Source organism: Thermobia domestica, chromosome 3 (assembly GCF_964235325.1).
Source record: "Thermobia domestica chromosome 3, izTheDome1.hap1.1, whole genome shotgun sequence".
Taxonomy (NCBI): Eukaryota; Metazoa; Arthropoda; class Insecta; order Zygentoma; family Lepismatidae; genus Thermobia; species Thermobia domestica.
Window position 1 is genome coordinate 232,797,588 of NC_137456.1, and position 17,150 is coordinate 232,814,737.

Below are 17,150 nucleotides of genomic sequence, written 5' to 3' on the forward strand. Positions count from 1 at the left end.
ATTTAGTGCAATCAGCAAAAGAGGATACAATGGAAATCCTTCAATATGGTGAAACAGGACTGGATTTAATTTTAGTTTAGCATTCCTTTCAGCATCAACGCTATGTGGGATGTAGAGTTGATGTCGGGAATTGAATACAGGTCTCCCGCGCCAAAGATGTTAACTATATGATCTGAAGGAGCTTCCCAATGACAAGAAGTATCACACATATTATGTCATGATTCGGAGTAATTCGAAACTGCACGAAGAACACGAAAGTTCTCCCTGCGGAAAACATCTCAGATCGGCGTTGGTCGAAGAGATATTTAGGTGTAGAAGCAGGTAAAGATGAAGCAGGAAAAAAGTACGAAGCAAAGTTGATGATGAACAATTGTCTGTGAATTTCGCGTGATAGTATGAACAGCCATCTAGTCTATCTAAGAGAAGAGAGGGGGAGGAAGACTACAATAAATGGAATATGTTAAAGACAAAATAACTCTTACTTCCGGGAAGTGACCTGCCAGTAAACGTAAAATACTTATTATGATGATGACAGAGTAATAAACTCGTCATTCTAGTCGAACATTCTGCATATAACTTCATAAGATTGTATAAGGAACTTATCTACTAATATTATTGAGATTTCACCGTATAACACAATGTTAGTATATGCAACATACGACTACGTGCTAGTTATTATAAAGGGGTTTTCACTTCCTACTGCTATATATGTTCTATCATGGTTAGAATCTTTGGATAATACGAATATGAATATGACGTTTCATTTTATTGTTCCAACATTAAAAAAGCTTACTTCTCTCCACCGTTAACTCGCGCATTTTCTAACCTCTTTCAAAATGTTTATAACACAAAGAAAAAAGGGAGTGTGCAACGCAATCACTGCGCACGATAATCCTCCAGCTTAACTTGACTCTATAAATCTTTACATTTTTCCCTTTCCTGGAAACCTGCTTTAAGACATTTCGACGGAGATAGATATGGTGAGCCATGAAAAGTCAATTGTAGATCAATATTATACCTACCGTCTCATGAACTCCTTCCTGTGAATTTTATGAGAAAATTCTTTCATGGATCAAAAAGTTGTGAGTTCCCGGAGACTTTCTTAACGTTCTCATAAAGACTGTGGTTTTCAAGTTAACTGAAAATGCCAGAGCATAAAGGGGAGAAACCTTCATTTAACTATAAGGAACGCAACTAAAAGAGCTGAAAAGTCTTAGGGATTAGCACAAGCCAGTGCGAAGAAAAGACAACAGCTTAATATCAGCGTAATCTCTTCTTTACGGTTTGCATGCACTAAAATATGTTCTTGCTCATATAACATAAAGAATTTACCCATTGCTCCCACAGGAAATTTTGAGGATTATTGCCCGATCTCTGGTGAAGGGAGGGAAACATATAAATGTGAAATAATAATTCTGAGTTATGAAACGATCTGTTTGCGAAGGGGAAAAAATGTTTTACTTGTAGGCAAAAGAAAGTTTTCAAAGGATATTTACAAGGAATACAAATATTCATTCTTTTTAACAAATTAAGAATTTGTATTAACCATTACTACCGGTGTAACACCTTGAAGCAATTTTCATATGTCTTTCCGAATATAAAACAAAAGCCTCCGCTAAGAGCCTCATATGCTGTGTTAGCTAACTAATTGATTATACATGTCAAGTAAAGATAATTTAAACAAAATGATAGGTACCTGTCAATTGCATTTTTGAACATTTAACGAAAAAAATACGGTAAGTTGGACATTGTGGCACATTTATTGCACTTCATAACCATACGTAAGGCTATGGCTACACAAGAATGCGGTTTCCGATGCGTTACCCCCACAGCGAACGTGACCTAGGTGGTTACTCGGTAATTCTACTTTCGCCAGAGTTATAAATCATACTGTGAGCGAGTTAGGGTTTCCAGGCCTTTTTTTTTATTATTATTTATTTTCCGCGCAGGAAAGGTGGAATCAGAATGACCTGATTCAATTGGTTTCTTGTAAGAAGACATGAAGGTCTTGCTAAAATCCCCTTGCCTGGCAACACGTCTTTCCTTTTTTCCGTTCCTTTAGACATTTTTTAAACAGCAGGTGGTCTATTGTTCCGAAACGCACCAAATACGCTCGAGCCGATGTATTCGGAGCGTTTTTATTGCTTTCGTGTTTGCAGCGCATTGTGATTAGCCATCCACATTTAAATACATGGTCAGCGTATTCCAAGCGTACGAATGAGCCATAGTAACGCGTTTCGAACGAATCGAAAAGCCGTGCACTAACAATGATACACCAAGGGTGGGCATACTAGTACAGTGAGGTCCGAACAATAAAGATTCGAATCTGTTTCTTTCTACTCCTAGCAAGTTTGAACACTGTAATCCACACAACGAAAAAAAAACTGTTCAGCAAGCTTTCTAGGAGCCGGATTCACTGAATAGTGTGAACACGAAACGTCCTAGATAAATAATAATGACGATGACGATAAATTAGTAACAAAAATTATGCACATATAATTGGAAATAATATAAAAAAATATTTAAAAAGAGTAACATGTCGCGCGTTTTCCACATATTGGTAACCACCAGTTTCAATGACGATTATCTAAAACTTTAGTTATTCAAGCACCTCGTAAATACTATTTTTTAAAACTGGTGTTTTCTGGTAGGTTATAATAGATTCGTATTAAGAGAGAAAAATATTACACCTAATAGGTGTAATAAATTCGTATTAATTTAAGGTGAAAAATTCCTCTGTATGTTTAAACAGCTTTAGTATTACCTAGTCTATTTTCTACCAATATATTTTTAACTGGTAACAAATCAGAACACAGATCAATACGTACCACGGACACAAAAAAAAAAAAGATTACCGCAAAACTTAACAATACAACCTAACGCGAAAGAAGTTAATAACCAAATTTCATTAAACGATTTTTTACACAAGAAGAAATCGAAAAAATAAAAAAAATACAGAGACCAACCTAAACAAAAAATTAAAATACAGACAAAAGAGAGGAACAATTTATCTCATGATACACTTCTCTGATATTTTACTGCAGGATGCCTCCAATGTTGAAAACAATTTTATCAAGAAAATAGTTAGCATCTTTCATATAGAAACAATTGTTCGTATGATCACTTGTTCAGTCCCACATCAATTTCATATCATACAGGGTATAAGCAAATAAAAATACTACAGATGTTACGTTGTAATTCAATAGTAATAACGTCGATATTGAAATCCACTGTGGTCTTTCTTCCTGATATGTGCGTCCGATCAAGATAATAATAATAATAATAATAATAATAATAATAATAATAATAATAATAATAATAATAATAATAATAGAATGTTACTTCAGTGTGAAAGCACTTCGATGTTCTTACCCTGTAAAAAATGAATTACATTTACATTTACGGTTCAGTGAAACTGGGAATTCGCCAGTAGAGAACAAAATAAGATTTTTTTACTCCACTGTGAATGTAAATCCTTGTAACCACAAGGTAAGTTACCATACCAACCGTCAAAGTATTAAAGAATGTAAAAATGAATGGTAGTGGAACTAATTTCCACCTACAGGGAAATGGAAAATTTTGAAAATACAGGACATTCAATACAATACGATGTTGAATTATATCCAATTACTTTCAGAACTTTGGCAATTCTTGGCCAAATTATCAACTAATAGATTACAGTACTCAAGAAGACAAGCGAAAAACCGTAATTTGAATTTATTTATTTTGGTAGAGCGTTAGCTTTGCATTCGAGAGGTCGTGGGTTCGATTTCTGCTGCTGACCATCCTGACTGGGGTTTTCCGGAATTTTCCTCAGTCCTACCAGGTAAATGCCGGGATGGTACCTACTAAACAGGCCCTGGCAGATACCTTCCGGAAATCCTTTCCACTGTTGTTGTTGTTGTTGTTGTTGTTAGGTATCCAGTATTAAATGGCCGCTGAGCTGTATCTGGTGATTGTTAAATAAATAAATACTTGTAACATCTAGGGCATAATACAAAAACTATTTCGTGCTAAGGAAATGTAGTAGCAACTATGCTATTCTTTCAGTAACAGACAGAAATGGTTTGTTACCAAAACTACCCACGTGTCTTAAAAAACAGTTTTATAATAATCGACTTCGAACAAAACACTACAATCCTTAGGCGTTACATATTAGATTTCACTTACTGTTAACAAATATATGCAATGATTTGTTGACGAAACATCTCAGATTTAGGAGAACAATGTAACATATATTGTATGATAGTTTCTTACCTTTTCGTCAAGTGCTTTGTGATGCTCGAAGAGTGATTTGAGCGCTTTAAGGACTTCGACTTCGCTGGAGACTCCAGATTGAGAGGCCGCTTGCCGTTTAACTACTGTCATCCTTAACGATCGCTCATGCCTCGACACGAGGCACTCCAAGTGTTCCAACAGCAGCTGCAGAAGAAACAGAACAGGATAATTACTACAAAGCATTTACTATATTATCAACGAAAAACTTGCATATTAAGTTACCATTTAGTATAGCATAAATGGTGTAGTTACTGAACTTTGAATGGCTGCAAACAGATGTCTGTAACTTGTAAACTATGTTATAATATTTACATTTCGCCGAAACTCGAAATTCTATTACTCAACTATTTCGTTATCTCGATGATGATTTCGGCGGCATAGTGACTCAATGATAGACGTCTACCTCTGGTGCATAGGGTCCCTGTTCGATCCCCGTCCAAGTAAGTTTGTGGTGACAACATTGTGTATGTAGAGTTCTCTCAGAGTACTACCGTTTCTTTCCACATTCTCATTCCACCAATTCTTCTATCACCATTCACTTGCCTCGCCTCCCTTAGCTTAAAGGACATATGCGTGTGACGTTAAACAGAAGGATTTCATTTCGAACATGATTTTAAGCGAACGTTCACCTCAACTTCTAAAAAAAAAAAAAAAAATACTGTGCTGAGAAATTATAACCGGTATTGTTATAAGCAGGTCCTCAACCGGTACTGTTATAAGCAGGTTCTCAACCGGTACTGTTATAAGCAGGTTCTCAAAAGTTTCCTGGAAAATGATCTTACTCGCGAAATAGGTTTTCTTAGGGATAAGCTATAAGCAGACGAAGCGACAATGAACGTGAGGTACCGTTAGAAGTTACCGTGAAATGTACTTGTATGTGCAAGAAAATATACTGGGAGGGGTAAATGGCAATCTCCTTCCCCAATTTTATTCTTGTAAATTATATTACAGTCTTATCTTGATCAGTAAATATTATAGTTCTTTGGTCGTTGGTGTTCTTAGACTTGATCTTATGGAAAACAAGCGAGCTTCGAAAAGTTAAATTCATGTGAACGATTACTAATACTGCGTAAATATTAACAGCTCGAAATAGTACCTACTGATCGAACAGGTCACAAGGTTCATGAGTTGTGGCCTGGAAGATTGGAGGCTATTAAACTCGTAACTCGGTGTGGCTCGAAGGTAAAGAAACATTATCATAACGTAGAGAATGTATAATGCTGCTAAGGTAATCTAACAAATAGTGATGGGCACGAGCGAGTTTTTTTCTCGAAACTCTACTCGACTCGAAACAGATATCTTGAGCTCGACTCAAGAACTCGGCTCGAAAAACTTCCTCCAACTCGACTCATATTCGGTTCGAGTTACGAGTCGAGTCGAGCCAAAACGAGAAAAGTCGTAAGTGTAGTTTCAAGTACCGTACTCTCTTCAAGTATTCTACATAGACAACATAATTATCAATACTGCTACTATTACAAATTATTATTATTATTATTATTATTATTATTATTATTATTATAACACCGTGTATAAACATGAAAGATAGGTGGTTTGTATCTGAATACTAAAAACTACTTGACTGCCGACCCCGGTAGTCGTGAAGTCTAGGAGACAAGGACATCCTTCATGAGGTTCTGTGTTTGAGTTCCGGAGGAGCAAGTATTCAGACTCAAGCTAAAAATTGTTACAAGTTACAGGGCGCCGGCGAAAAAGTTCAAAACTGTTCGGCCCACGTTTAGGGTTATCAACGGCTCGGCTCACAGCTCATTCACTATTAAGCCGAGACAACACCTCGCTCAACCGAGCCGGCTCTAGCCGTAAGCTCAGTTGAGCTGAGTCGACTCGAGACATCGGCTCAACTGAGCCAAGTCGATGGCTCATCCGAACCGAGCTGTTCGAGTTGTTCGTTCAGTTGAACCGAGCCAAGCCGGTTGACATCACTAGCTTCATTGGGCTGACAAGTTTGACCTGCAGGTCTCAGCCTTAATGGTAAGAACTACAGTAAATACTTATATTGCTGCTCACGACATTTGAAGTTGTCTCATTATAAAAATCCATTGTTGTCTTGTCATCGAGACTAGCCGAGATGCGAGCAGTATTCTCTCTCGTGAGCAACATTAAAATTATTCCACATTACTGCTTATATTTCTCATGGCTTTCGCTTTCCAGTCTAATCAGGCCATGGTTTCAAAAACGAGTTAAAACGAGCTGAACGAACAAGCCATTTATTAAACTCGACTCGACTCGACTCGAAACTCGACCTCAAAAACAGTGACTCGGGTCTAAATTCGACTCAAGGAAATAGCCTTTGACTCGACTTGAAACTTGCCTCGAATTCTAGTAGAGTTGAGTTTCAGCTCGACTTATGCCCATCCTTACTAATGAACACGATTCTCCCCTCTCTCTCTTTTCTCACTAAATCTGTCATTTTCGTTCTTTCTTGTGTATGTATAAATGTATGTGGGTGTGTTTGTGTCAAAGTACTATACTGAAAAATAACTGCAAGATTTATGAAAGTGTAAGTGTAAAAGAATCACAAGTAGAAAAAATATGCTTTTCTTATGAAGGAAGTTAAAGTTTAATCAAGTTAGCCTGTAGAACTTGTCGTGCAGAATATGAGATATGCCAATGAGTCCAAACAGTGTTTAATTATTATGATTATTTATACAGTACACCAGAGTCCCGCTAACCGGGAACAGACGAAACCGGAGTCTGTCCAGATCAGCAAAAGATCGAATTAAAAGGAATTGTCTTAAAATGCACGGAATACAGGTAATAAAATAGCCGATACATAGAAACAACAAAATACAATCGTAACGGGCTCATGATTAATACGATAGGAGTACTAACTAACAAGTGAAGCGATGGAAACGAAAGAAACCGGAAGTGTCTAAAATCAGCAGTAAGGAGTACCTCAGTTTCTGGAAAACAAGATATGCGCAGACTTGTTTGTCCACACTTGTTCTTCGTAGCCAACTGAGGGCATAAAAAGTTGCGTAGTACAGAAATTCTGCTTTCTCGACTATATATTTTTTAACCCGTCGGGATTAACCGCATGGCTGGACGAGCAGGACTTTACTGTATGCACTGTATTAGTATGCGAAGACGTAACCCATGAAATTATATTGGAATGAATCAAGACACAGTTCCTTAATTAGGGTTACATCACGATTTAAACACGTGAATATTCGTGCTCGAGTAGTGCACATAATTAAGCCACTATGAAATTCTACAACAATGCTGTCGAGTTGATATTATATTGTCTGTTTTTGGCTCTGTTTTAAGTCATCGACCAGACCGTGTCTGAGGAGTGAGATCCAGACTCAGGCGATCTAGGAAAAGTAGTGATCCAGGTGACCTGCGACATCACTGCTGGTACCACAGCAAATGTTGTTACAGAGAGTAGTATTGCTAAGACAAAGATTATTTTCTTTACGATTGTCAGAATAGGTTGTAGAAGTACGAATATTAATTTCAAAAAGCACTCCAATATATCGAAGTTCGACTGTAGTAATTTCGACTCTGAATTACGTTGCCGATCTAATATTCATTAAAAGTTAGGAAATAAATCACGTGCTCATTGACGAAATTACCAATCTTGCATTTTCGCTACCCCTGAAGAGTTCGTATTATTGCAATTTCTGTACGATTTGATTATAAACCATGGGAATTTGGAAAGGGAAGTTATTATGAGACCGTAATTAACATTGAATGTATTAATTGAACTGATAAATGATTAAGTATCTGTTGTGGGTGTTGGGGGTATAACATAAAAACAACACCACCGTATACAGAACACAACAGTGTAACTCTACAGCAACAGAGGATCTATAAATATGAACCATTATGTTATTTTTCCTGTTTATATATCTTTATAATTTATTCCTAAACGAAGCTGTTACAATAAACGTACTAAGTTAAATTTTGGTTTCGTTTTTAGTTTCGCAGTGAAATGTTTGGGTAAAAATCTAGGAAAGAAAACAGTATTTATCTAGTAAATAGGTGCATATGCAAAACAGAAAACTTAAATACATCAGGTCACCCTTATCAATTTTTAATGTCAATGCTATAAACACGAGATTTTACACCAAAGTATGTTAGAATGGTAAACTTACAATTGTCCAAATCTTACGAAACTTTATAGGTGTTAAAACATGTCTTCTACAGTAACATATTTACGTCTTCGATATATTAAACAATACATCTATATATCTATTTATATCTATCTATCTAATATATATAATTTTCAAGTTTTCTCATAGTTCACGCATTTAAATTTCAAAAATATCAGAGACCACGCTTCTATATTTATTACCTACCTGGAGATGGATTCTGCCACTGCTGTGCTCGGCATAGGAATTTATGTTTGACCTTGAGAGACGCTTTCACGTTAAGCAACTAACTTATTGCAACGTTACCAACAGTATAATGTGAAAGTCTAGTTCGGCAGACGTGCTATCTGTTCTTAGTGATAAAAGAACCTTGTCAACATGTCGCAATGTTCGATCGCTAAAAACTGATCTCATACGAGTTTTGGCAATAGGAGAGTGCACTGCAAACGTCAATTCAGCTGCCGCATATTACAGTACCAGCAGAAAAGTGTTTTAGATACATGTATTTACCGCCGTTACCTTTTCCCCCAAATTATTCTTCATATTATAACGAATGGTTTTATCCGACTACAGATATAAATTCATTCATATTCTTTCTAGATGCAGATTCTTCGAATATCAATATTAAAATTTATTTTACATTTTGTACGGATTTTCATAAAAGTATGCAAGTGCAGAATCGGCTTTTGTAACTTTTTTTTTAATTCAGAGCGAAAGCTAAGGAAATTCAGATATTATTTCAATGAGCTTGCATTCGTTATGTATTCTGTTGATTCACAGTAGCATACATCAGTAACCCTCTCCCTAACCATCTATTATTTGAAGAAAAGACACTTTTCCAAGCAAAACACCATGCCTTTTACACATTAGTTCTTTCACGTGCCTGGGAAGTCCTATATGCGTATCTCTACTACGATGAATTTTGCGTATCTCCCTTGTACCACGCATCCAAACAATCTAATGGGAATGAATGGCTATGTCTGATTACACCCTACTACAGACGCTAAGGGGACTGTGTAAAAGCATCGGACCGTTGAATGGTATCAGATGAGATTAGATGTTCTTGGGAAATAGGCTCGTGTAGAATTTGCATGTGAGTGAGCATGCATATTCTTTTTCTTGGAATTATATACCCTCATAAATAAACTATACAACTTGTGCACAGTGTGGATATCAGACACTGAGGTATTCAACCACATAAGGATAGCTTTATCATCGTAATATTAGTTTATATAAATAACTATTACTGAAATTGTAACCAAATGCAACTATGATCAACAGTGAACTTTCCGAACACATTACTAATGAGCAATAATAATAATCATAATCATAATAATAATAATAATAATAATAATAATAATAATAATAATAATAATAATAATAATAATAATACACTTCCAAAGTAATCCTTTATCTAAGGCACACAATACCCGTAGTCAACTCTGATTCCGAAAAGAAATTACACCGAAAAAGTTTTAGCATATACTTGTTAAAAGTACAGCTCTTAGGGGTCTGGGGCCACCAGCAAGCTTGTTGCATTCATGCTTTCAGCGTAATGTGTGGTCAGCACACCGGCTCCTCTTGACGTTAATGTCGACTTTCTAGAACTAAGTTCGCTATTTGTTTCTTTCAAGTAGTTCCCCAATTGTCCTTACGACGCTGGGTGGATGCCGTAATGCAACATCATCTGGTGATACTTTGATTAGATCCGCCAATGCTTCACTTCGCTGATGTCACAAAAAACAGTATTTTAATGCGTTTAGGGCATTGATACACATAGAATAGTTTTCTTTCAGAAATATCTTATGCATATACAATTGATGCCCAAAGCTTCTGTTATTGTATTATTATTACTAGCTTAAATACCCATTCTTCACACAGGGAAGGTAAGATTTGTGAAATATATCACCTTTGAAGGTACAGAAACGAGTGAAATAAATAAATAAATAAATAAATAACAACGCCAAAGCGTTGCCCCTTTCAATATCAGTGACATATATAAAATAACGGAGAGTAATGCATTCGGTGTTGCTCCTATTAGTATGAATATACTAAATAAATAAATACCAAAGAGCGACGCCTTGGTGTTGCCTCATCAGCTCCCGGACCAGCTCCGATGTCCCTTCTTGCTTAATCCTGGGCTCAAATATAATCAGAACTGACACCAATTACCTTAACAATCCCGAAAGCTATGGATTTGACATGTTGGATATATTAATCGGTCATTTTGGATATGTTATTTTTCACGCCCCTTCAATGGGGGCTAAAGTTGGATTTAAAGGGGTCGGAAGTGTTACTATTCATCTCAGAGTCCCTGAAAATTATGAATTTAATAGTAATATGCGGCATCTCGGGTATTTATAATCTCCCTCTATACATACATACATACATTTTGACCAGGCTTCGTGCAGGATTAGATTTAATGGTCTATCCCTGTACTAAATTTGCTAGCTCTAGGTCACTGATTTGTACGCGAAAAACTGATGACAGACACACAATCGTAAATTATTATTATTATTATTATTATTATTATTATTATTATTATTATTATTATTATTATTGTGATGGCATAGTGATATGAGGAAACATCACCTAGAGGCAAAAGTGTGGCCGAGGACAATGATAGTTGGTTTTATGTTGCAAACCTAGACAGGAACGATGATACGGGTGGCGCTGCGCCACGAATGGACACATGGAATGCCATGTCAAGAAACCCACAGATGACTCGTTACATATTTATGTTTCCCAAATAACGTCAGTGCAAAATGGTAAAGCGGTGGTGCAGGCAGCTTCCTGGTGGTTGTGAAAGTGTTATATTAACGAAGAAGGTAGAACGGCCACCAACATTTAGTAATGCACAGAACACTTTCGTTTAACGGTTTAACACGAAATAAAATATACACAAACTGGACATACGTTATTTTGGAGTTACGGCCAGCCGAAAATTGGTCGGAACGACACAAAAGGCTGACTCGGGAACAAAATGTCGGATCAAGATCGGCTAAAAGAATATAATAAATATTTTGAGTTGTAGACTCAATTATTATCCTAGGGGACACACAATATATACCCGGTACATAGATCCTGATTTATCATTTTAGTTTGTAAAATACCTCATGGATTTCGTCCTATGCTCCGAGCCTTTCTCTGTATCCCTCCTACATATTCACTGACGTATCAATAGAATTTACGGCTTAAAATAATCATTAAGTATTTTTATTCAATCTTGAAGCGACATTTAGTTCATGACCTTATATTTCATAATTTCGACAAATTTTTGGCGGTCTGTATCTTCAAAATGACACACATGACGATGTTTTATATGAAGTGTTCAATATAAATTCAATGCACGGTTCTTTGATAAAAATGCATTTTAAAGTTTCTTTATAAGGGTGAGCTCAACTAAATGTTCTATCAATTAGTTGTTATTGTTATTATTATTATTATTATTATTATTATTATTAGAATCAATGAGGAAATACCTTATGTTAAGTTTGCCCTTCTATTCGAAACGCCTCATACTTTTCATGTTTTCGTACGAGGAATTATTTCCCAAAGTTTCTACGTCGTTTCCGAATACCTTTCTTACACAGTTTACGTTCAATTTTCTAGTTTTATAGTGTCGAGCTTCATGTATCTACAATCTATAGTAGGCTACTATTCACCACATTTCTTCAATGAATTTTTGAATCGTATCTTCCAAAACTATATTTTATATATATATATATATATATATATATATATATATATATATATATATATATATATATATGGTCTAGGAATTAATTCGTGCGGTTGGTACGCACACATTGAAGCTGTAGTACAAACACAAAATACATAAATACCTTAAGAAAAATATTGTCCATCGCTAGCCACCACTTTCGCCCATCTGTCAGGCAATGTACGGATTCCGTGGCGAAAGAAGTCCTCATCCTTGGAAGCGATCCAGTCAGAGACCCATGTTTTGATATCTTCTGAAGAAGTAAACCGCTGTCCAATCAAATCGTTGTTCATGCAATCGAACAAGTAGTAGTCCGAAGGAGCAACGTCTGGTGAATACGGCGGGTGGGGTAAAACTTCCCATCCGACATTTTCTAAATAGGTTTTGACCGGTTTTGCGACATGTGGGCGAGCGTTATCATGTTGAACAATAAGTTTATCATGTCTGTTCTCCCATTCTGGTTGTGTTCTGGCCAGAGCTTGCTTCAAACGCATTAATTGTCGTCGATAACGTTCTCCATTCATAGTTTCACCCGGTTGCAGCAGCTCATAGTACACCACACCTTTCATATCCCACCATACGCACAGCATAACCTTTGCACAGTGAATATCTCGTTTTGGTTGTGATGGACCTGGTTCACCTGGTTTCACCCAGGCCTTTTTTCGTTTAGGGTTCTCGTAATGGATCCACTTCTCATCACCCGTAATAATTCGATGCAGAAACCCCTTTCTGCTCTGTCGTTGAAGCAGCAATTCGCAAATGGTTTTTCGTCTTTCAACGTCTCTGTCTTTCAATTCATGTGGAACCCAATGTGACATCTTTTGAATCATTCCCATGGCTTTCAAGCGTTTGGAGACTGTTGTTTGATCAACGCCTAATGCTGCTGCAAGTTGTTCCTGCGTTTGACACGAATCCTGCTCGAGCAATGCTGTCAATTCTTCGTCTTGAAATTTTTTGGCTGTCCAGCTCGCTCTTGGTCTGCCAAGCCGAAATCACCACTTCTAAACCGTGCAAACCACTTCTGACACGTTCGCTCAGCTAGAGCATGGTCACCATACACTTCCACCAAAATACGATGACTTTCAGTCGCACTTTTCTGCATGTTAAAGTAATGCAGCAGGACACCCCGCAAAAACACTTTATCAGGCACAAATTGCGCCATGTTCACTTAACTACAAACTGGTGTTGTTGACGCTTTAATCCACTGCCCTATACTACGAACGATACGCGATGACAGGGGTTTGCAACACATGTGTGGATACACGGAACTGTGGGACGCTCCGTTCGTTGCGCCATCTCTTGTCCACCCGCACGAATTAATTCCTAGACCAAATATATATATCCAAAAGATAGTGAATACATAATACCAAAAATCTTGTTACCGAAGAGTGGTATTATCGAATGCAGGAAAACCAAATAAAGAAAGTAATGGTATCAGTTCGTCAAAAATATATCTATTCATTTTGTTTAAATTCCTCTATGGATAAACATTCAGGGCGTTTTAGAAAGAGAAATGGGTAACAAGTAATCTTTCTATTTAAACTGTAGAGATACAGATGTTCTGTATCTCTTTTATCATCTCTCAACTGTGGGACATAATCAATATTTAGTATAATACATATAGACATATAAAAGATATGCACAAACAATCGTTTACCGTTTAAATAACAAATGCTCAGAGAGAAATAAACTAAGAATGCTATTATGAGCCTAGCATATACTCATTTTTGAAGTGTGCTATTTAAAGTTCTTTTCAAAGACATTCAACGGTAGTCCAAACCCACATCCGTAAGAGAAGTTTTCGTTTAATTCCATTTTATAGTTTCAAAATTTATTAGTAAGTCGTCTGTAGTTCTCATAATATTTGATAACTAAGTGTGGCTTGTTAAAACATGTATTCAATTAAATAACCGGTGAAGTTTAATTTCCAATATTCATAGTAGATCACAAATCTCCCTATCAGAAATCACTGAGTCTCAATATTGTTGCCATGTATAGTTGCGCTCAAAAGTTGACTCGTTTTATCACCATTCCTTCTACCTATAAATTTTGAGCTACTATTTACGTTCTCAACTCTTCCTTTCTTTCTTTTTATTTTACCTATATTGTAGTATATCCAATTTTTAAAAAACCGAATTATTGTAAATATTTAATATTCTGTAAAAATTTATGTAAACAATTCAAGACTGGCTTGAGTACAAAATGCCAACGGTCTCAATTGAATGAATTAAAGTTAGGGTTGCTTTCAAAATATAATACAGTTTATTGAAATAAGCCCAAAACTTATTTTATTATATGAGACATACGTGTGGAACTTCCAGACAAGGAAATATGAGAGACACGTGGAATGCATTTCGCAGCTTTATATAAAAGGGTCACTTGCGTTTATCCAACACAGACTTCAAGTCTACCCTCCAGCTTTAGATCTGTCATTCTCTTACAAGTTACAGAAGTTACTTAAGTGAAGAACAGACGGAGCCTTCGAGGTTTATTTCAACTACCATGAGGATCACAATCTAAATGTCTTTTCATATTAACCTTTTCTGATAGTTTCAGAATCCTTGCTTCGTATCTCAAACACAGCCCTTATGCAAGTTACAAGGGCAAGTAATGAAATCAAAACAACTTTTATCACTGAATTATCAGTTTCCTGTTCTCTTCAACTCATTTTTATCTCTCGCAATATTCTGTGATAAATCAACTCAAGATTTCGATAGACTGAGAACCTACAATCAAGGGTTTGATTCTCAGTTTACACTCCAGTATTTAGTATTCTTTACAGAATGACTTGGTGGAGGAGCCGTGTGATACGTTTCGAGTTCTTCAAGGGAACTATTTTTAACCCTTTACTACTAATAAACACACACTAAACTATCACTATTCTTTGAATTATCATGAATTTGTTTAGTACATTATATATATATATATATATATATATATATATATATATATATATATATATATATATATATATATATATGTGTGTGTGTGTGTGTGTGTGTGTGTGTTAATCGATATAGTACAAAGACTCCATATAGAAAGAGCTCCATTGTTGAGCAAAAAACGTGCTACAAAAAAGCAGGTTGAGAACGTAAAACCAATTCTTGTTTTCTACATTAGATGTTTTTTTTTTTTTTAATCTCTTCTCAATTTCAATGTTCTCTTTCGATTTCAATGAATTAACACAGAATCTGTTGAGCTAATTAACCAATTAGCGAAAACATTCTAATATCTTAAACTAGATCACACCGAGCCTAATTTAGAAGAAACTGTACATAGAAGCAGATAATATCATTTATCCAAAGAGGGAAAATAAAATGTATACTCGTATTGACTTCATTCTGAACATGTCTGTACACTCTAGAAAACCGAAATTCGAAGTCTCTCAAGAATAAAAGCGTACAAAAGAAACCAGGAAAAATAACAAGAAAACTCGGAAACATTCTTCAAATCTCACAATGAAAGAAGAAGAACCTAACGTTGATTGGTAAGGCGAACCAACCAACCTTTCAAAACGTCATATATGATTCATAACTGAAAACAATACAATATGTCCATTCTCAACAACAATTCTACGCAAAGAACTCACTCTTATTTCGAATGCGAGGCCACGCACAAAACTCATCTACTTTCAGCTACGCTATAGCATCCCAGATGCCTTGCCAGGAATCGATAAGAACCTGACGCTCCACGTAGGAAGTCCGTCGTTTTGATCCCATTATATGAAAGGTCCAAGAAAGAGTTTATCTGTACTGCTGCACATCAATAAAAGCTACAGAAATGCATCAATCAATGCGGTAATTCAAGCGACGTACTCCCAATGGAACAATATGGGGAGATAAAAACACAATTTACTTACCAAAGTTCCCTCTCTCGACAAGAAAACTGATCAAGTCTACTTATTACTCATAAAATGAACAAAAATGAAGTAGAACTGTTTTACGTCATATTTTTGTACTCAACACACGCTCGTATATAAAAAGATGGAGTTATAAATGTTGACACTCGTATAAGAGAAATAATAAAAAATAATAAAATTATGCGAGAAAAAGAGACTGAGTCGGGTTTTACAAGATTCCTGTATATTGAAGTATTTTACCTTATGTAGTTCATGGAAAACAAAAAAAGAAACTACTGGTACTACAATCCTTCGGAGGCCAGGGCCAACTAACTGGCTTGTGGTTTTCATGCTTTTGGATGATGTGTTGTCAGCACATCGATTCCTCTCGTCGTTATTGGGATTGTCAACCCATTCTATGAATGGATGATGGATGAACGAGAGCAAGGGGCATCATTCCATATCGGTCCTCGCAACCTTCGTGGATCGCAACGCTACACGAAAGGTACACGTACAATAAACAGTTGTAACTGATAGATCGATTTTCGCGTACTAAAACGCCAAGTTGACGTTGTGTTGATGAAAACTGATACGGAATAAACCCCGGAGTTCGCCACTTCTTTCTTTCAAGTAGCTTCCAAATTGTCCTTACGACATGGGGTGCACGTCGCAATGCCAACACCATCTAAGGGGCACGAGCGGTCACTTCTTTCCTTTGATGAGTGTAAGCACTACCTGACGCCGGTGCGGCTACAGCGTTTCTGTTTATATTTTTTCTACTAATAGATATTCTAATCTATTGATTTATAATTCCAAGTACAAAAATAGCCTACAACCTTAATTCAATCTCATTTCACATTTTTTCAATCAAACGGTTATTTATATATTGAACTAAAGCTATCGCTGAAGTATATTAGCGGGGGGTTAGGGAACGCGTCCCCCCAGATTTTAGTCAAATATATTTAAAGAAACCATACTATTTTGTGTATATATAACTTTTGTCGGAAAGAGGCTTGAGATTTTGATTCCTCCGTTCCAGATTTAAAGAGCTGACGACGCCAGTGATTAAATCTGGAAAATAGTCAAAACATTAGACCCTTCATAACTGAGTTACAGTGAAACAGAAACTCCTTAATTTGGAGTTTTAGATGCTGGCATCGTGGGATTGGCCGGCATCTTTTCAATGCCTGCTTACATTCTG

General features: G+C 36.3%; 1 protein-coding gene across 1 annotated transcript in view; it reads right to left on the reverse strand.

The window, feature by feature from the left end:
- The window catches only part of LOC145680975 (liprin-alpha-1-like), a 420,696-nt gene that overhangs the window by 192,427 nt on the left and 211,119 nt on the right, over positions 1–17,150 (reverse strand). The window contains exon 4 of the mRNA XM_081752211.1: positions 4,258–4,422. Within this exon, the coding sequence (XP_081608337.1) occupies positions 4,258–4,422 (165 nt within the window). The remainder of the gene's footprint in view (positions 1–4,257; positions 4,423–17,150) is intronic.